At 48.4% G+C, this 21,443-nt stretch overlaps 1 protein-coding gene across 3 annotated transcripts in view; it reads left to right on the top strand.

Annotated features, from left to right (window-relative positions):
- SCN10A (sodium voltage-gated channel alpha subunit 10) overlaps nucleotides 1-21,443 on the top strand; it is a 93,029-nt gene that overhangs the window by 61,807 nt on the left and 9,779 nt on the right. For 2 of the 3 annotated variants that reach the window (XM_027584952.1, XM_027584950.1), the window contains 9 exons: nucleotides 1,300-1,440; nucleotides 3,120-3,243; nucleotides 4,299-4,453; nucleotides 7,535-7,708; nucleotides 11,837-11,959; nucleotides 13,222-13,506; nucleotides 14,220-14,273; nucleotides 15,127-15,264; nucleotides 17,626-17,730. In XM_027584952.1, coding sequence (XP_027440753.1) covers nucleotides 1,300-1,440; nucleotides 3,120-3,243; nucleotides 4,299-4,453; nucleotides 7,535-7,708; nucleotides 11,837-11,959; nucleotides 13,222-13,506; nucleotides 14,220-14,273; nucleotides 15,127-15,264; nucleotides 17,626-17,730 — 1,299 coding nt within the window. The remainder of the gene's footprint in view (nucleotides 1-1,299; nucleotides 1,441-3,119; nucleotides 3,244-4,298; nucleotides 4,454-7,534; nucleotides 7,709-11,836; nucleotides 11,960-13,221; nucleotides 13,507-14,219; nucleotides 14,274-15,126; nucleotides 15,265-17,625; nucleotides 17,731-21,443) is intronic. The other variant, XM_027584951.1, reaches the window with a different exon arrangement.

The following is a 21,443-nucleotide window of genomic DNA, read 5'->3' as shown; positions in this document are numbered from 1 at the left end:
ACATCAGGACTGGCATAGCCTTGATGAGCCCCAGGCAAGCCAAGCACAGGAGCACTTGATGTCAGGAAGCAAATACCATGCCAAGCTTTCTGGGGGAGGTGGCATTTGAGCAGGGCCTAGAAAAAAGGGTCAGAATTCCCCAGGCAAGCAGAGACCAGGGGCAGCACCTTAGTCCCAGGCCATTTTGATGTTCTTGGCATTGTCTTTCACACAACTGCCCCACTTACTTCGCCCAGCTCGGGCTCTGTGCCTAAGATGCTAACGAGACTCCTCTAAGAACTAACAAGACTCCTCTAAGAACAGATGTTGTCCAAGAACGAGATTTATCTGATCTTCATCAGAAGCCTAGGGAGTCCTGCTCATTAGGTGACTCATTTATCCAGCTTTTCCTAACAAAGGGTGTCACAGGGAAATGACACTTGTTCTTTTTGGCACCAAAGAACTTAAAGCACATTTAAGCCTTTTGGTAATATACATATTTTTAAATACTTTGGACAGTTCCCTACTACCTTAAGCTGATATATCAACCCTCTTTGATCTCTTCTTGGTACCTCAGGGCATGCACTTCTGCACAGTATGGGAAGGCAGGGGTTCCCGGGAGGTCTGGAGACAGGCAGGGCTGCTGGCCAGGCCACTAAGTGGCTTCAGACAGCTGTGCTTTGAGTCTGTAGCTCTACCACAGCCTTTTCCCCCTGCAGCTGTCACTTCTCTTGTGTCCCAGCAGCTGCTATTATCAGCTGCCATATTTTACATGCCTTTGTATGGGTGACAGCCGAGGGCAGGGCATCACCATCCCCAGAATAAAGGACATGAACTCTGTGATGACTGTCTCCACTCAGAGGCATTTTCAGTTACTTTGGGGTTCTTGGAGGACTTCAGATGGCCAAGTTTGCTACCACTCTGACCTCTGGACAAGTAATAATGGTCATGGCTAACATCTATTGAGCCAAGCACTTCATGCCAAGTGTTTTACAAGCATCCATATATTTAGTCATCAAAATCACTGAATAAAGTAGATTTTGCCTTCTCAATTTTGCAGGTGGGAAAAATGGAGATCAGGTTGAATTTATTTACCTAAATCCACATAGCTTGTAAGGAATGGAGCCAAGCATTAAACAGATCTGGTTATAGAGACTCCAGGCTCACTTCCCACAAGCGTGTGTGTATGCATGCATGTACATATGTTGCAGAGATTAGGTCCTTAGCTCTGGCAGACTATGAGGGGCAAGATGTCTTCAAACTGAGAAGCAGTCAACTGAGGGTAGGCACAGGTGCCCAGATGGGACCCTCTCTCACTAGCAGGAGCAGCTGCAGCAAGTTGGGAGGTCTGAGGGCCACCTGGCACCCAGGAGCCCAGGCTCTGGAATGTCCTCTGAGGCCCTGGCTTCCCACGCAGGTGAGAAGTGGAAAGACGAGGCTGCTGTCCAGGCCCCTGCAGAGGTAGGTATGTGAGCTTCCAGGAGAGGCTGAACAGCCTGCCAGACCCTGCCCGGTGGGATGGTAGGGGCTGGCGGATGGGGCTGCTCAGGAAATGATGTTTCAGAATGCAGTCAACCACATAACCTCACGTCTCATCATGAGTAGTGTTAAGGTCCGTCCTAACCTCTGGGCTGGTCAGCACAATTTCACTGGAAAGAAGGTAGTTCCACAAGTTGGGGGTAGGGGTTGATGAGGACGAGAGCCTCCACCTCTCTGAGTCTCCTTGTCTTCGTCTCTGAAACTGAATGGTAATGCCTACCTGGTAGGATTCTTTTGAAGCTTAAATGAGATGCTGCTTGTCAAGTGTTCTGTTCTTTCCTGAGATGGAATAAGTGCCCAGAATATGACAGCCAAGCAAAAAGGGAACAAAAGACAATATGAGCGGAGAAAGTATATTTCTGAGCCAGCAGATGAAAATCAGAGTCGCTCGGGGGTGAGGAGGTCTTCCCTGTGACTCCCCCCGCCCCCACTCTCTTTTGTCCACATCCTAAATCCTTTTTTCCAGCCCAAAACATTCTGGTGCTCTGGAGAGGCAGTCTGTGTGAGTACTGTACTGACAGCCTTACACAGAGCGGGCAGGAAGCAAAACTGGGGTTTAGGAGTGTCTCACAAGAGCTAAAAGGAAACTTGGTGGTTTCATTACAAATCTTTGAAGAAAACAAGCTACAGGGAAGAGGCATCAAGAAAGATTTAGCATTGTTAATACCACGGCATTAAATTCAGGAATTGAACTTGACACCTAGCCTCTGAGAGCTGACGCCGTGACAGGCACCGGGCTGGGCAAAGATAGGGAAGACATCATTCATGCCCAAAGTTATCACGCCCTTCAGCTTGAGGAATGTCAGCCTCTGGCTGTGTGCCCCTGGGCAGGGATGACCACAGCAGGGTGAGAGGAGAGGGTGGGCTGAGAAGGGGTTGGGGGACCCTGGGGTGAACAGAAACCGCTTGGTTCCTGCTGGGCGAGGATTGCCACCTTCTACACATGGACATCATGTTTCCTTCAGAGCATTCTCAGGATTCCCCTGGCTAGTCGTCTCTACTCGGTGTTTTCAGTACACAGCTGCTGGGTACTGGTTTTGGTTTTGGTTTGGTTTTGTATTTTTTTGTCCACGACCCTGGCCAGGCAGAGAAGGGCCTGACAGTGACAGATGGGGACCCACCCCACCATTTGGGTCCATTAGCCGAGCTATCGGGTTTACTAATATGAGAGCAGCTTCAACTCCTAATTGAATTCATCTGGAGACATTACAGGGTTGGAGCTGCCAGGAGGGCAGCAGGGCTCCTGCAGCATTGCTCCGTGATTAAATATTCAGGCCCAGTGAATGCCACGAGTCTTTATGGGGGTAATTATGGTGTCTCGGGCCCTCGCCAGCACTCCATCAGGGGCCTGGAGGTTTAAAGCCTCGCACAGCTAAACCTCTGGGGCTCCGTAGAGAGCATCACTGTTCTGGGCCTCAGCTGGCGAGGCACCAAACACACAAGGATCACTGTGGGGGGGTGGGGGTGGGGGTGGGGCCCGGCCCTGACGGGCTCTCCCTGCATCTCGAAGCCCTTGGCCGGGCAGACCTGTAGAGACCGTGTGCAGACTCACTGGGCCCCTCAGAGAGCCGAGTTCACTGCCCTGGGCTTCTGCCCTGCAGGGAGGGGATGAGACAAGCTCCTCAGAAGGCAGCACAGTGGACTGCCTGGATCCTGAGGAGATCCTGAGGAAGATCCCTGAGCTGGCAGACGGCCTTGAAGAACCAGATGACTGCTTCACCGAAGGTAAAGCGGCGACCACAGGCCTCCTCACGCTGACCTTCCTTTGGGCCGGAATCCCGCTCAACAAAACAAGCTCTCATCTGGGCACCTGTGTGTCCAGGGCCCTGGCCTGGGGTCCACGGGAGACAGACACACAGGGCCCCTTGTTGCCTCCTCCCCAAGCCAGAGGGGCCGGCATCAGACACAAACAGCACGCTCCCAGCAGCCAAGCAGGGCCATGTCAGACACGGCCACCAGGGCTGGGCCTTCCTCCTCATGCTAGAAAACACCTCAGACTTAAAAACCAGGCCTCTTGAGGCTGAACAGGATAAAGGTGAACACTCTTGTTTGGAGACATAAAGGATGCAGAGGAGGGCCAGGCCACACCTGTGTCCCTCAGTCTTTGGTGTAGCTCTGAAAGGCAGACCAACCGTCCACGGCCATGGCACCCTGAACGCACCCCACCTTGTCCTAAAGGCACAACATACATCTTAGTCTGTTTTCTCTCCATGTTTAGAATAGAGAGGCACATTGTGTTCTCACTAGATCTGCCTGCAATAAGGGGATATACATAGAGTTCACACTAGGAAAGTCATTGTGGCTTCAATACTAAAAAATCTATACATTAAAAAGCAACTAACTCTTCCTTGAGTTTCCAGTACTACACAACCCAGGGCTGGACTGGACCCAGGCCCCATCCCAGCCATGCGGTGGCCTCTCAAGTGAGCAAGGACTCAGGACATAGCCCCTCAGACAGCACTAGGCCCAGACCGCACGGCTTGTCAGGCTTCCAGAAATGGGTGCGTATAGGACAGGGGTCACCCGTATCCTCTCCAAGAAGGACGATAATCGGGGAGGAGTTGAGAGTGGGGGAGACCAATGGTAGGGAGGAACACCCGAAGGGCAGGATCGAGAGGCTACCTGAGAGGGGTGCAGCTTCTCTCATATTCCAGAGATTTCCTTTCCTATGGAGTGGCAAATAGGTTTCCCAGCAGAGTGCTTTCCCGGCAGGGCTAGAGCAAAAATGCTCCTCCCTCCCCAGGGGGACATCCCTCGCCATCAGTCACCTCTCCCCACAGGCTGTCTTCACCACTGTCCCTGCTGTAAAGTGGACGCCAGCAAGTTCCCATGGGCCATGGGCTGGCAGGTGCGCAAGGCCTGCTACCGCATTGTGGAACACAGCTGGTTTGAGAGCTTCATCATCTTCATGATCCTGCTCAGCAGTGGGTCTCTGGTAAGGGGAGGTGGGGTCCCTGCCCCAAAGCCCTCCAGATCGCGTCTCACACAATCCCAAGGCCCTGGAGCTGGAGCAATGAGCTCCCCTGAGTCCTAGCCTGAAAGCCCCCAGCCGACGGCCGGCAGGAGATTTACAGGCCAGCACACGGGCTCTACTTAGCAGCAGGGGAGGGTAGGTTCTTGTGGTCCCGTGTCCCCGCCTGCTAAACCTGGCTGCAAGTATTTCAAGCGGTGAGGGCATGCTTCCCACTTTATAGATGGGGAAACTGACACTCAAAGGGCCTGAGGCATTTGTCCATGTTTACCCAGCTTGTCAGCAGCAAAACCTACCTCTGCCCTCATTTGATCCCAAAGCCCTGGGCTTTCTACCCCCTGGCCTCCCAAACACTGGCCTTCTCTGAAGGCCCAGTGCAAAGACTGCCATCCTTCTGTCTTATCAAGCCACTTGCAAAGGCTATTACTCGTTGAAAGCTCACAGCAAATCATTGTATCAGCACTTCTCAAAATGTAATTACCTGGGGAACTTGTTAAAAGGCAGATTCTGAATCAGATCTGGGGTGGGGCCTGAGAATTGGCATTTCCAACAAGCTCCAAAGACCACACTTTAAATAACAAGGCCTTACAGGCATAGAAATTCTGACTTAGGAGCCACTTCCTTAGCCCCTTGCTGAATGGTCAGCTTTGTAGGACAAGGAAGGATGCTTCTGATTGCGCCATGGCTTATGCTCCCTGCACAATCTCAACTAATCTTCCCAGTGGACCAGGGCAGCTGTAGATACAGGAAGGGACTCATCATCCCCAGTTGTCTGCCTCTTATGGGATGAGGAAGGCACAGCCCAAAGACATGAAGGGGCCTGCCTGGGGTCCCAGCTAATTAGTTAAAGGGAAGACGAGAAGCCCTCACTCCTGACTCATGGCTCCAAGTGTTTTCACTTGTTTTGCTCTTCATGTGTCATTTACTCCCTAAAAACAATCTACTGGATATCTGGCCACCTACTTAAACACCAGATTTCCCAGGAAGGGTGCCCAAACCGCTCCGTGTATGGCCCACATGATCTGGGGTGGGGGTGGCCAGGCGGGCAATGGCACTAGGCCAAGGGTGAAGAGAGTGTCTGGGAACAGGGCTGCTCTGCCACCAAGGGGGAGGGGGAAGGGGGTGGCAGCATCCGAAGGGGCCCACTGCTGGGCAGAGGGCGGCGATTGTCCCCAGCCCTAACTGGCTCTGTATAGCTCTGGTGCTCCGGGCACATCGCCAGGCAAGAGGGGGCTGGGTGCTGATTTCTCCCTCCCCTCCCCTCTTTCCTGTCCTGCTTGATGAGGACAATAGTCCCATCTGCTGTTGACAAGGTGCTTCCCTCATTACCTCCTCCTCTCCTGTCTTTCCCCATGGGCCTCCTCTCCTCATTTCTCTTCTCCATGCTCCCCTGCTCCTTCCTTTCTCTCTGTTCCCCTACTCCACTCACCCCAGCTGCTCCCCTCCCTCCCAGCAGGGGGCACAGATCCGGCACCAGCTGCTGGGCCCTCACCTCCCCATCTCCTTCCCCAAGGGACTGAACAGGCTGGCACCAAATTTAGTCTTCCTTATGCTTTTTACTTTGAGTACTTTAAAAAAAAAAAAAAACATGAGTTTTCATCTGACAAAGTAAAGTGCAAGAAAAAAAAACCTTGGAAATTATGGGAAGATGCAAAGAAAAAATATCACCCATTTTCCTATCACTCAAAGAGAATCTCACTTTGAAAACATTTTGGTATACTTCCTTCCCATCTTTCTTATGCATATAATACATAAATATTACAAAACTGAAACCACATTTATGCATTCTGTAATTTCTCAGTAAATTCTCACAGTAAATATACTCCTACTATCTGACTTAGCCACTGCAGTGCGTTCCGTTACGAGAATGCACCACCATTTATGTAAATAATGCCGGTGTTTCCTTCAAATAAGCATTGAATAGCCTGTGTCGACTCCTTTGAGGACATTTGCTTCTTTCCTGTCTTGGGTCTGATTAGAAGCAGAATCTGAAGCAGGGATTCTTGGGCAAGCTGCTTGTGGAGGGCGTGCTCTGAGGTGGAGCCTGTGAGGGAGGCAGGACCAGGAGAGGACCGGCTGCTAAAAGATGCAGATCCCACGAAGTCCACCTCAGCCTGATGTTGCAGGACTATGGAGCATAAAGAGTGTCACAGAGCGGTCCCACCTTGAGGCAAAGGGGGCAGTCACTGGCTACGGCTGCCCCCAGACCAGGCATTTAACCTCCTAGGCATTTCTGCAGGTGGAGGCAGTTCCCCTCAGCTCAGGGAGGTCCTCAGGAAAAGGGGGCATCCGCCAGCTGATAGCAGCTAACATCGCAGCAGCTGGGGGATAGCTCCCTGGCCCCTCCAAGGGCATCTGGAGGGGGGGCACTAAGAACATCCAGGGTCCTTAGGCTAAATTTGTGAAGGTGGAATTGCTGGGTTCCTGAAACCTTTGAGTCCTCTTGCCAAATTGGTCTTCCAAAAGACTGGACTGGTTTTGAGCCCCCGGTCAGGTATGAGAGGAGCGACCTCCCCACAGCCACAGCAACCCTGGCCTTGCCTTCGTTCTTTTCTATCTTTACCAATCTCATGAGAGAAAAATGGTATCATCTTTTCCTTAATTACCAGTGAGATAGAACATTCTTTTTCAGAGGTTCATGGGCAGTTCTTACTTTCATTTTTTGGGAACTGCCTGTGAACATCCTTTGATGCTTTTATTTTTAAACCAAGTTGCTGTTAGGATCCCTTTGGTTCACTTCCAAACCCCAATTTGAGGTTTCCTTTCTCCCTTGCTTTCAGCTCCCCTGCAAAGAGTGAGCCAGGCTGCAGGCCCCATTGGCTCTAGGGGGTCCTGGTTTGTATGTCACAGTGCATCTTCCACTATCCCTCTGAGCCCCCCCACACACACATACTCTAAGCGGAGAAAACAAAATGATACAGGCAAGCTGGTTCCCAAAGCCCTCCCAGGGGCTGAGGGCAGGGCTGGTGGGGTCCTTCCCTATCACTGGGCACCAGGGCTGCGGGTCCAGGCAGATGACCATTCTGCTCCCTTTCTTCCTTCCAGGCCTTTGAAGACCATCACCTTGACCAGAAGCCCACAGTGAAGGCTTTGCTGGAATATACTGACAGGGTGTTTACATTTATCTTTGTATTCGAGATGCTGCTCAAATGGGTGGCCTATGGCTTCAAAAATTACTTCACCAATGCCTGGTGCTGGCTGGACTTCCTCATTGTGAACGTGAGTGGCTCATTGGCACACATGGGGTTTGGGGTCCTCACATCTGATGGATGGCTGCAGCTAGCACCAAGGAAGCTGTGGCCTCGCCTCATGGGCCACTCCAAAGTCTTGAGCACTTAGCAAGGTCTCTGAGAATAGCCTGCACACTGGTGAATGGTAAGATCAGACAGTACACAATTCTGGCACAGTGGTGACGCTCAGGTGAGTCCTCGGTTCCTAGGCCTCCGTCCAGAAAGACCACTGACTGCCTTCTGTATTTTATATCCAAAGCAAGATGACATGTGAGGCTCTCAAGGGTCTTATGACCTTGCATCCCTTGATAGAGCCTCTGGACTGAGGGGAGCCGAGGACTGCACAGCCCAGAGACTCTTCCCACCTGCTGATTCAGTGGTCCTCAGCCCTGGCTATACTTTAGAATCACCTGGGGACCTCTTAAAAATACAATGAACCAACACTGCTCCTCTCGGAGATTCAGATCTCTCCAGTCCTAGGAGGAGCCCAGGCATCAGTATCTTATAAAAGCTCCTGGGCATTGTCCAATATGTGTGCAGCCAGATTGAGAATCAGTGAGCTTGCCCAACCAGCTTCTCCCCAGTGGCACTAAAAGGGACAGAGGGTCCCTTTGGAGAGATGCTGAGTTGAAGCGCATGTGTTCAGACTCACACTAACCTGGGGCCACTTACCACTGCACAAGGGGATTGACCAAGTGCCTCTCCTCACTGCTGTGAGGAGACCATCCTCAATGAAACCTCCTAAGACCCTTCCTAGCCCCCAAAAGCCAGGAGAGATCTCTCCCTCATCCTGCCCATGACCATTCTCTATCTCTGTCCAGGTCTTTGCCCTCTTGGCTTTGCAGGATGGCTGCCTGAGTTATTTGCTCACTGTGGCACAGCTGAGGGTCCCCACAGGCAGGGGGAGGTTCATGCTGTGTTTGTCTCTGCCTCCCACACTCCAGCAGCCAACCAGGACCAATGTCTGCACATCAGAGGTGTCAGGAAATGGGTCTGTATTCAGTGCTCACCTCCTGAAGCTGGACGGGGTCCAGTACAGAACATTCTGTCCAGCCTCCTGTCCTGGCAGGTCCCCCACAGCAGGTCTGTGTACTCAATTCTCTTCTTTCCTGATACCAAAGTGCTGGCAGCATCGGGATTGTATGTAGCTGCAGACCGCTTTTTTAATCCCTGTATCACAGGGATTAGCTGTGAGGCCTGAAATCTGAGTCACAGGTGTTAACTTTGTGCATATAAAATAATCATTCATAAATGAAGGAAAAGTGTTTTATTCTGGCTTCACAGCCCTGCTAGGGGCACAGTCGCTCTTACCTACGTACGTCTCACTTGTTTAAGTCCTGATCACCATAAATGCTCACCCTCTCATTCCATCCATCTTCCTCCTAATTCTTCCTCTGATCACTCATCCTTCCTTCCATCTACCCACTCATTGACCCTTCCTTTTCCCTTTCTTCTAAACATCCATTCATCTTTACTGCTTCCATCTATCCCGTCAGTCCTCTCCTTCCTTCCGTCCATTCTCATTTTTCTTTCTCTCTTCTCTTCTGCCTAACCATTCATCTTAACCTTCCTTTCATCTATCTATCAGCTGGTCCTGAATCCTTCTATCTTTCCAGCTTTTGGTTCACCTTTCTGACTATTCAGTCATCTAACCCTCCATTCACTCTTTCATGCACCTTTGATCCAAGCAACCTCCTAGCCATTCATTCTTCTGTCTTCCCATTTTTCCTTTAATCATCCTCCTATCCTTCTTTCTTTTTTAAAAGATTTTATTTATTTATCTGAGAGAGAGAGAGTGCATGCACAAGACGGGGGAGAGACAGAGGGAGAAGGAGAAGCAGACTCCTTGCTGAGCAGGGAGCCCAACATGTGGCTCCATCCCAGGACCCCAGAATAACCTGAGCCAAAGGCAGGCCCATAACTGACTGGGCCACCCAGATGCCCCCATCTTTCCTTCCTTCCACCCATCTGCCCGTTCATCTCTTTTCCTTCCACTCCTCCACCTAACCAATCAACCTTCCATCCATTCTCAAATCTCTTCCATTCATTTATTCTACCCAACTCTCTTTCCATTCATACATCAATCATTTTATCCAGCCATCCATTCTTCTCCCTTTCAGCCATTCCATCCATCCACTATGCTATGCTTCCATGTTTTATCCTTCTTCTTTCTTTCATCCTTCCTTTCAACTGTCTGTCCTATATCCATCTTTGTGTCCGTTTAATCCATGATTCTATTCAACCATCCTTTCATCCACCTTCCTTCTTTCTCTCCTTCCTCTCATCCATCCCAACATGCTTCTATCTTTTCTTAAATTTATCAAATGTTTATTTATGACTACTGAATATAAGATTGTCTTATGAAATGCTCTGGAAGAGGCAGAAGCCAAGAAACAAAAACTCCCTGTCTCCAGGAGTTTGTGCTATAATCTTTCAGCAGATCAGACACACAAAGAGAAATAAACCTATTATAAGGGGGGATGTAGTGAGCACTGCTGAAAATAATTTGTGTCTTAGGGACACAGAGACATAAGCCTGTGGGGGTGAGGTAGTTGGGAAGGCTTCATATAAGAAATGACATTAAATGTGGGGCTTAAAATGAGCAGGAGCACTGAGGTGCAAAGAGGACTGGGGGGGGGCAATTTTAATTAAAAGATGACCCTGAGCAAAAGTACAGACACAGGTATGTTTAAGGAACAATTTTATTTGGGTAGAAAATATGAGTGAAACATGGCTGAAAAAGCAGTCTGCAGCCACATAACACAGGCTAAGGAATCCGGAACTTAACCTGAGGGTGATAAAGCACCAGTGAAGTCTGGGAGTGAGAGACACACATGATTATAATCAAATTTGCATTGGAGAATGGATGTAGTACTAGAGACCAGTTGGGAGGCTAGTAGCCCAAGCAGAGGGAGTGGATCTGGGCTTGGGTGGAGGGCTTTGATGGAGAGACCCCAGACCCTGATTGCTCCAACTATAGATTTTTCACATGAGGCAGCTTTCCCAGGAGGCTGAACAAAAGACTGAATAGGGTCCAGCATGAAACTGGCCCCAAACCTCCCCACCTTCTGTCAGCCAGACTGCTAGGTGCCACCTGCTGGTGTCTGGAGTCCTACATGGATGAAGAAAGGTTTTTTGTTTTGTTTTGTTTTGTTTTTCCATTCCAGTTCTTTGTCCTGGTGGAATAAGCCACCCATTCAGAGAATAGACATTGTTTGAGGCTCTAGCACCCAAATGTAGACCCCTTTCTTTCTGAAGGTCTGGTGTACCTCCTCACCTAGTTGCCAGGATAGGCTAAGCCTGAATTCAGGTGCAGTTGGCACCTTCCAGGATTGGGTCACAGTCTCCAGCAAGCCAAGCCCATGTGTATGGTAACACCCCGGCACCTTCAAAGTTCCCGGAAGGTGTGAGCATTTGTCCATGTCAATTTGTGTCCTTCACAGTCCTTGGTCCAACACTTTAAAAGAAGACCAACAGGGAATCACAACCCAGTTATTATATCTCAGCCATCCGTCAAAGCTGGATTTCATGAACCCATGCCACTCACTCTTCCTTTGACGCCCTCATTTTATACAGGGGGAAAATATGACCTGGACTAGCAAAGTACTGACCCAAAACCACACAAAAAAATCAGGAGTTGAGAGGGAACTAGACCCCACTGAGAGCAGGACTCTTTGCCCTCCACTTTTATGAGCTAATACAATTGAGACTCACTTTGCGTTCTTCAAAATAGACTTTCAGCATAACCCCCATGAAGGAAATCATCTCTCCAAGTCTCTGAAAATCAGAGTTTCAAGCCTGTTGAAGTCTGGCTGGTGCCTCTGGAGGGGAAAAGGAGGGCTGATGTAATACATTGGGAGCTTGACCACCTACACACCTCAACATGGTGATGTGGAAGACTGAGGTTTTCTTTCCCAGAGGTTCAGAGAAGTGATGAATGAAATCTTTAATAAGGGAAAGAGACTGAACTCTCTCTAGACCTTTCACTGGAGTTCAAAATAAGATGGAAGCCAGGATGATGGCCTGGACAGGGTAGAGCATAGGAGGGATTCCCTGTCTCCTTCTACCAGTAACTTCTGGAACCTAGTGTAATGCTTTTCTCTCTGCCTGCACTCAGATCTCCCTGACAAGCCTTATAGCGAAAATCCTGCAGTATTCTGATGTGGCATCCATCAAAGCCCTTCGGACCCTCCGTGCCCTGAGGCCCCTGCGGGCTCTGTCTCGATTCGAAGGCATGCGGGTAAGACCTATCTCCAAACTGCTCTGGTCTGCAGCATTTGGTACCCTTCCCCCCTCCCACACCTTCCATGCTCCTGAACCTGAGCTCTGGACCTACCCTAACAGGTGGGCTCTGGGTCCTCGCTTCCCGCTGGGATTTTGGTGGTGCTGCCGTGTCCTAATGCTCTGGTTTTCCTTCGTGTCCCTTTATGAGCACTCTTTCCCTTCTCAACTCAAATATCATGTCTATCAACACTCAGACTCACACTTTCCTGCTCATAGTGAAGTGATCCTGCTTCAACATCTCTTACCTCCATCTCCCCACCCTGCCTATTGTCCTTTTTGCCAAAATCTCCAGAACAACCCAAACCCTTCATTTTCCCAAGACAAATGAGCCTTTCCTCTGACACTCCATTTAAAGGTGGTGGCACCATCAGCTCCAGCACATGGCCACCATCCGCTGGAATGCATCCTCTCCAACACAACGTAGTCATGAGGTCCTATGGATTCTTCCCTTTCATCCACCCCTTTCCTTGCCCATCACTGTCACCTCCACCTTGCCCTCACTCTCTTCCTCACAATGGAATGCTCACAAGCCAGGCCCTTGAATTACTGGGGGGGGGGGGGGGCAAGGGACTGTTAATTTGTCCCGCTCCCCTTCTTAATTACAAAAGGCTCCAGGTACTAAAAATGAGGTTTTGCTTTCTTCCACCATTGACTCAAAGAAGACATTCTATCTTCAAAAATAAAAGTGGACTTTAAAAATTCACTTGTGCCTTCACAAACACTAGGAACTTATGACTGAAATAGTTTGAAATTTGTTTTATTTTATCTCTAGTTTGCTGCTTTACAAATAAGCAAGTTTGTGAATATGGATTTCAATTTTCACTGATTCTTGACTAAGGCATACCTTGAACTATATTTTTAAAAGTCCTTTTAAAATAGTATTTCTTAAATACTATAAAGCAAGGTCCTAGAAGTCTGTATGTGCAAGCACAACACACATACTCATACCCCTAAAAAGCATGTGTGTACTATAAGTTCATCCATCTTCTCAATCCTGGGAAAATACCCTAAAACCTGCCCAGAATGTTTAGGGAGAAGATCGAAACCCATCTTCAGCTGCCCAGTATCTCTCAGTCTTCTGAGTCTGAATTATTGCCCTAATTAACCCACTTCTCTTGCTGCTTCCAAAGGCCACTGGCTCATGAAGCAGATTGAGTGTAGACAGAAGTGGGATCCAGCAAGAAGGGTTCCAGATCCTTTTGCATTCCCCCCGCACAGGTGGTGGTAGATGCCCTGGTGGGTGCCATCCCATCCATCATGAATGTCCTCCTCGTCTGCCTCATCTTCTGGCTCATCTTCAGCATCATGGGTGTGAACTTCTTTGCGGGGAAGTTTGGGCGGTGCATCAACAAAACCAATGAGTACCTTTCTCTTGTGCCTTTGTCTATTGTGAATAACATATCTGACTGTAAAGATCAGAACCACACTGGCAGCTTCTTCTGGGTCAACGTGAAAGTCAACTTTGATAATGTTGCAATGGGTTACCTAGCACTTCTGCAGGTGGTAAGTCTGGAGATCAACCATGTCTCTTCCTTTGGCTACTTGATAATGTAGAGGGTCTGGTGTCTTCCAGAAGTTGCTATGTAGAGACTCTGCAAGGGGTAGCAATCAGTGTGAGCTGAAGTCACTACCTATTCCTACAGACTAGCATGAGGCTAAAGGACCTTACCCATGAAAGCAATGTCACAGTGGTACAATTAGACAAGTGTGGGCTGGCAGCATAGAATAAAGGGATGAACCTGCAGTGCAGTTGTATCAGGTGATGACTTAGAATTCACTATTTGTACAAAACAGACATGATATAGCCACCTGTTCAGTCTTCTACTACAGATCCTCTCCTAGACAGTAATAAATTGTATTACAGGTCTATTATAATGAAAGAGAGTGCTGGTGGTGATGACAGGCAAACACATTCACACACCCATTCATTCATCCATACCTTGCCTCCATCCAGTCAGGTGTTGATGCAATTGCTTATACATTTGTCATGCAGTTACCCACACCTTCCTACATCCCACTGTTTGTTCATGCATTGGTTCAACAAATAATCCCTGAGTAGCTGTGGTGGGCCAGGCGCTGTGCTTAGCCCTGGCAGATATAGAGAACTGCCTCCAGGGGGGCCCATGCTCTGTGAGAAAAACAGACAAATAAGTGAATCAAAACAGAGTTCAGTGTAGACAATGCGCAGACACTGAGTGACCTCTCCTTGTTCCTAGGCAACCTTTAAAGGCTGGATGGACATCATGTATGCAGCTGTTGATGCCCGAGATGTGAGTCTCAGCCTGCTGTGCCTACTGCCTTCCCTTCGGTGCATCCCACTCATATCAGTCTATTTGAAATGGACTGAAGGTGGCTTTGGTACCAGAAAAAGCAGTCCCCTGACAGCCTGGCTTTATCCCTCCCTAGAGCAGTGTCCAGCTGGCCCTCTATTGAATGTTTAAGCCAACCTCACCTGTTTCCCTACCAGGCACACTCCCCAGGCTTTTCAAGTTCTCCTGCTCACCATTGAGGAAAATATCAGATAACATCTCCAGGACTGTGTGTGAGGGCACTCCCTGGGCAGAGGGAGGAGTAGGGTGGTGGCTACAACAAGGGTATGTCATGGCAGCAGGGCGAGGAGATGGGTGCTGTTGAGGAAAGACCCTTTGCTGCCGTGGCAGAGCTGATGCCCTGCTCCAATCCCCTCAGCCCACCTCTTGAGTTCACTCCCATGCTGTGCTTCTGATTCTTTGAGACTTGACTTTCTTCAGTGCATCAGAGCTTGCTCAGCAGCCCCTCCCCCAAGGGTGGGGGATTGAATGTCCACAGGGGCAACCCTCACAGATAAGTTTGGGAAGTCTATAGGTAAATGCTCCAGCTTCCCAATCCCTTAGAGGTACAATTCTGAGGTGCATTCTACACAATTCATTGGAGAACCCCAACAGGATGGACCGTCAGTTGCCCCGCAATGATGGCCTGCTTATCAACACCCTCTTTGGCTTTTCTTCTGCTTACCCTCTCCCTCCCTCAGTCCTGCTTCCTGACTCCTGAATAAACCACCCACCCATACCCAGGTTCTTGTCTCAGGGATGAACACAAACATACACCCACCTGCTCCTCATGTTTCACCTTGTCTGTTCACAGGTAAACTTGCAGCCCAAGTGGGAGGACAATGTGTACATGTACTTGTACTTCGTCATCTTCATCATTTTTGGCGGCTTCTTCACACTCAATCTTTTCGTTGGGGTCATAATTGACAACTTCAATCAACAGAAAAAAAAGATAAGTGGGGCTCAGGTGTTTCCACGAATCTTCCACTCCCTATCCCCTGGCTTCATAACTAAAGCCAACACTATTCCTAGCCCTCACATCTGACCAGGAGCCCAGTTTTGGCCTTTAACACCAATACCCACCTTTGCACCCTGATTGCAGCCCTCACCCCTGCCTGGTGTCCTGGGCTGCTGCTGGAAGAGTTGCATTTCTCTGTGTCAACAACATCCCTGATTCCATCCGGGTCCCCTTCCACTCTCCCAGAGTGCCCAAAGTTCTTCCCAGCTGGAACCAGGTGTGCTGGGTATATCCCAGGTGACCTTCGGAAAACATCAACAGGGAAAGAAAGGGCTCCAGCACTTTCTGCCTCTGTCTGGTGCTCTGACCACCAGAAGCACTGGGTCAGGAGGCCTTGGCAAGGGCTAGAGCGCCAGTGTTGGCAGAATCCCAATCCTTCTTGGGATGGGGAGGAAGACCCTTGCCTCCATGGATCCTGACTCTGATGAAGAGGAACCGAATCCCAGATAACCTTTCATATTTACATTAAAATATTAGGGCATTAAAGGTGTAAAATGCTTTTTTGTTACCTGTATTAATCCTTTCATTTAACACCCTCCATTCCTTTGAGGTAGATAAAGCACCACTTTGGACTAATATAAGCTGAGATCCAGAGGAAAAAACAGGGTCATATGGATAAGTCACATAGCATAGCACTGAGAGCCCAGCATTGGTTTTGGCATCATACAAACCTGGGCTTGCATTCCCAACTCAGCCACTCACTAGATAGCTGACCCTGGCAATTTCTAAAAAATCTTTCTCATCCATTAAATGGAGTTAATAATACTCATAGGATTCTGGTGAGGGGAAAGTAAAAACCTGTACAAGAAGCACCTAGTTTAGGGGTGCCTGGGTAGCTCAGTCAGTTAAGTGTCTGCCTTCATCTAAGGTCATGATCTCAGGGTTCTGGGATTGAGCCCTGAGTTGGGCTCCCCACTCAGCAGAGATTCTGCTTCTCCTTCTCCCTCTGCCCCTCCCCCTGCTCTCTCTCTCTCTCTCTCTTTCTTGCGCCCGCGCGTGCGCTCTTGCTCTCGCTTTCTCTCACTCTCTCTCTCTCAAATAAATAAATAAAAACATTAATAAATAAAAGAAGCACCTAGTTTAGGACTGAGCTACTAAACTATTATAATTTAAAATAAATGTCTAATGGCATAGGCCTCCCACCTCTAGAAAGTCCTTGGCCAGAGTTCTGGGCATAAGAAGTGGGCAGCCCTTCTCTACCCCAGAGGGGCTCAGCAAGACAGCTGTGAAGTGCTGATCAATGTCATCAGCACCCTAGAAGGCTCTGAGACCATTCAAGCAATCCCTTCTCCCATTTTATAGATGAGGAAATTGAGTAAGACCTTGACAGGGAGTTGGCCATGTTAGGTGATAGAATGAGATAAGCCAGTGATGAAGTTGGGGAGGGGGAACTATATTTGCTGACTCCTTGCCCAGAATTTTCAGTGTGGCTCCACCCAGTGCTCGCAACCCTCTGCCCCTGCCCCACTGAGATGTCTCTCCCTGGAGGCTCTCTGTATGCACAGATTTTCTAAAATCTCCTCTCAAATCCCAGAGATCTCAGCCCATTTCCTGAGCATTTGCAGTGAACTCAGTTACACAAACATGCTATGGAAATGGGAAGAATTCAAATTATGCCAGGAAGTGAAAAGTGAGGGGTTGAATGAAGGAGGTCTAGAGGGTCCTCAAAGAAAACCCAAAACTAAGGGAGGAAGGCATTTTCGATGGTGGAAATTCTGGCACTCTAACAATAGAGGCAATGCAAATGGCAGGGCCTCAAGAGAGCCAATGAAGAGTTCTCCCAAGACCCTTGGATAAGGCAGGAACTGTCCTTAGCTCCTCCTCACCAGGAAGGGGTCAAGGGTCTGGATCTCAAGGTCTTTGCTGCAGAAGGCCCTGAGGGAAACTCCTGCCCCTGACAGCAACTATGCTTCCAGAAGCCCAGTGGATTTGACTAAAATGATCAGGCTGGATGCAAGGCTCAGATTTAAACTGATATTTACCTTCCCCTTAGGTTCTGCTCCCAAATTCTTCCCACCCTCTGCCCAAGCAGCACCTCTGGGTTCCTGCCAAAGAGAAACAAACAGGCTTTGTTCCAGAGACTCAGGCAGGGAGTCAGAGCTGAGGCTCAGTCCCACCCACTCTGTCACTGGTTGTGGCACCTGGGCAGGACACTGCTTGATTCTGGCCTTGACATTTCTTTCTGCAGAAAAGGGAGAAGGTGGAGATGTTCTTCTTCTCCAGCATGCTCTGATTTTGGTATCCCTGGGAGTTCTTGTTGCTTTAATAACAGTGGTGTGTTATCCTTTCCTGTACCTAGGGGGCCAGGACATCTTCATGACAGAGGAGCAAAAGAAGTACTACAATGCCATGAAGAAGCTGGGCTCCAAGAAGCCCCAGAAGCCTATCCCACGACCCCTGGTGAGCCCCAGAGCTTCCCTGAAGCAGAGTGTGTCTGGAAATCCAACCGATAGCTTATGCCTATGGTGGGTAGGGGTTAGCCAGCACTCTCTGTGAAGGGGGAAATCTGGGTTGAATTTGGGGATGACATAATGAGAGTTCCCAGGCCCAAGGGAGGAGAAGTCTAAAAGAAGAAACTCTGGTCTTCTGGAGTGTATATATCTCCCACAGGTACTCCAGATAGACCTGTTTAGGGAAGTACTGAGTTCCCCAACCAGTTTAAGTTTAAATCACAGGATTGAAGGTTAGGCTAAATGATACTAAAGGTGGTAAGAGCCCGGAGATGAAGTGTTTGTGTGGTTATGCATCATGATCTAGGTTGCAGTAAATCTCCAGCCTCACCCTACATTCCACACCATGCCTACAGTAGACAGGAAATGGACAAAACCCAAGCCCCTGGGATCCTGGCCCCTGGGATCCTGGCCAGTCATAGTCATGGTCAATAGGAACCAAAAGTTATCCCATTATTGTGTTTAAAGATTGACCAAAACTTAGAGCTATACTCGTTTGATTCCTTTATTCACAAAAACCCTAAGAGACATGCCCTTTTATTCCCCCATGAAATGTAACACTCAAACCTTACGTATTATCACCTAAGTTCTTCTCAGTCTTTCTCAGTGGAAAATGTCAAACCTCTAGTTGGCCTCTGCTGAGAGTGGATGAACAGGTTTGAGAGTGGGAGTATTGCTATGTAGGAAATGTACAATGGAAACTCTTCCAAGAATTTCTGAGCCATCAGAATGGAATTGACATCTTGTCCATTTACGTAACCTTTCTGTGGTTAAGATGCAGTATCTGTGAAGAAAACTACAGGTGCTGTCTAGGACACTATGCCATTAGGCCCCACCACCACCACTACCAGGGCAAAGCCTAAGGACCTATAACAAAGGAGAGGACCTTTCCCTAGAATTAGGGAAACATATATTCTGTTGGTCAAGGCATTAGGATTTCTAAATCAAGGCATGGAGTTTGTCTAAGTTACTAAAAACTTCATGAGCACATAGTCTTGAAAACATTTACGGGAGAAAAAAATGCTATGACCTTTGGATATACTTTACTTGGAAACAGTGGTCATAAATGTATCACTGTGCTCAATTCTGATAAGAGGTGTTATAATGAGGGGTGATAGGACGTTCACACCTCTGTAGGGGCAGAGATTTCCTTCCAAATCCCCCATCAGATCAAGATAACTGAGGTTGAGTGAGCCTTAAGGCTCAGGGAGTACCCCTCTGTCAGCCAGTCTAATGGGCAGGAACAGGCTCAGAATTAAAAGATAAAGGTAAATGGCTGAGTCCAACCAATCAGCATCAAGTCAGGGGAGGAGGATCCTGAGACTTACAGAGAAACAAGCAGCTGAGTCCCTGCTGGCCTTCACTGGTGGCTGGACTGATGCTGAATCTACTCCTGAACCGGACACTAAGGAGTCTGTGCTAGGGACATCCCTTGGCAAAATCATGGCAATTGTTAATACCTTGCCCTACACACTGCTCAGTCTCTCTATAACATTTCAGATTCTCCTCTTTTATCAACTAACCCCACAGGCCACCATAGCTTCCTCCTCTCAAGGAGGACAATTTCACTGGGATAGGATGAACTGCATTTCAAAAAGTGACACTGGAGAGGACACTATCTTAATACAAAGGTAGGAACCTAATGTTGAAATTCCAGGCACTACAGTAGGAGTGGAAGTCAATGGTTGGGCAGGAAGACCTATGACAAAATCACCATTTCTCCTAATCAAGCCATAACCAAGACCCTCCAAGGATGGCAATGGGGGAGGCCCACCACACAGATAAGGGAAGTGAGACCTCACAGCCCAACTGTGTTTCTGAGATTCATCATCCCTTTGGATGGGAAGGGGTGTATTACTAATTAACTATCAATACTGTACTAGCTTTAGTGGAGGGATGTGGCTCTCTCCTTAATACTCTATTCCTAGCATAACCAACACTTTTTTTCCCTTTGTTCCCCTTATCATAGCCGAGGCAAGGCTGGAACATTTAAACAAGACTTTGAAGTCTTAGGGGTCCCAAAGGACCCTATGCATCTGACTAGCAGAGCAGGGGCCCAAGCAGCAACTGCATTTGGCTCATCTCCAGGGCCTACAAATCTTGGCCCATCCTTGCTCCTGGCCAGTATCCATATGGCAGGCAATATCTTGGCACCCACCACCCAGTGGGACAAGCCTGATCATCTGCCTTCCTCAAAGTCCAGAACCAAGAAAGAAACACAAGGAAAACGAGAAATTCCCACTCCTACCTAAGATTCATCTTCCCAGATCCAGCTCGCTTTTCACTAGATTATTGGCACTGGAATGCTCATCTTCTTCCCTTAGCAGTCCCAACAGGTTGAGCTGGTCAGATAAGCTGAGCATTGACACAGGAATTCTGCCCCACAGATTCATGGATGCCGTTTCACAGCAGGACCAACCTGGAACACACACACACACACACACACACACACACACACACACACACACACTCCTCCTCACCACTGGCATAGCTCAAGTTCTAAATTGTATGCTTCATCCATAGCAAAGACTACAGCTTCCACAAGACTGGGAAATTTTATTCTATAACATTCCCTGCTATAGAAATTACTAAAAGCAGGTTTCATATACTTCACTTTATAGGAAAATAATAGGCTCTAGAATATCACATCATCAGTCACTCACTTCATCATCTCTGAGAGCACTGAGGGTTGCAAAGAAATGAACCCTGCCCACAGGTTAAGCCAAGAGCAGCCAGCAAGCTGCTCCATTCCCCAGCATCCAAATATCCAGGGCAAACTCAATGCCTACAACTTAGTAATGTTGTCACCTGCTCTGTTTAATTAACGGTTGTGTGGTCACGAACGGCCCTTTATTTTTTCACCATTTTCAGTGATGAAATGGAAGTTATTGGTGGTTCTTCAATACCCCTCCCACTCCAGAAAAGACATGGGCCAGCAGTTATGCCCAGAGCCAGACCAGACCCACTTGGGTCTGATTCTTTGCTCTAACCCACAGGATAGCAACTTCTCCCCACCAGGAAACAGAAAGCAAGACCCAGCCTCTGTCACAGCCCTTCTCCCCCATGTCTGCTTTGCAGCTCCTGTGAGCTCCCTGATGAGACTCATGACAGGGTCCTCTCTGCCTCCACTCATGCAGAGCCCAGCACATAGTATACATTCAGTAAGTGCCTGTTGTATACAATAGAGTGGCCTTCTAATTTTATTTGAGGTGTGGGTAGTTCAGAGCTGTCCATTCTGTTATCCATTCATTCATCTATTTATTGAGCATCTATTGCATGCCAGATACTCTGCAGACACTGGGGATAGAGCAGTGAGCAACACATACAAAGTTCCTGCCCTCAAAGAGACTATAGTCCTGTGACATTGGGAAAAAATGGGTGTTATACACAAACAATGAATCATGGAACACTACATCAAAAACTAATGATGTACTTAATGGTGACTAACATAACATGATAAAAAAATTATTCTTAAAAATTAGTGAAAATCACACACATACCAATTCACAGGTTGGAGAGAGTCCTAAGAGAGAGAGAATGGGATGAAGAGCAAATGGTGCCTAGGACTGAGCCTTGAGGTTCTCTAACATCTAAGGGTTGCATAAAGAAGACTCAAAACAGAATAGCCAGAAAGACAAGAAAAGAACCAGGGAAGTAAGGCAT

This window comes from Zalophus californianus, chromosome 1, assembly GCF_009762305.2.
Source record: "Zalophus californianus isolate mZalCal1 chromosome 1, mZalCal1.pri.v2, whole genome shotgun sequence".
Lineage (NCBI taxonomy): Eukaryota > Metazoa > Chordata > Mammalia > Carnivora > Otariidae > Zalophus > Zalophus californianus.
This window is presented reverse-complemented; position numbering and strand designations above follow the sequence as displayed.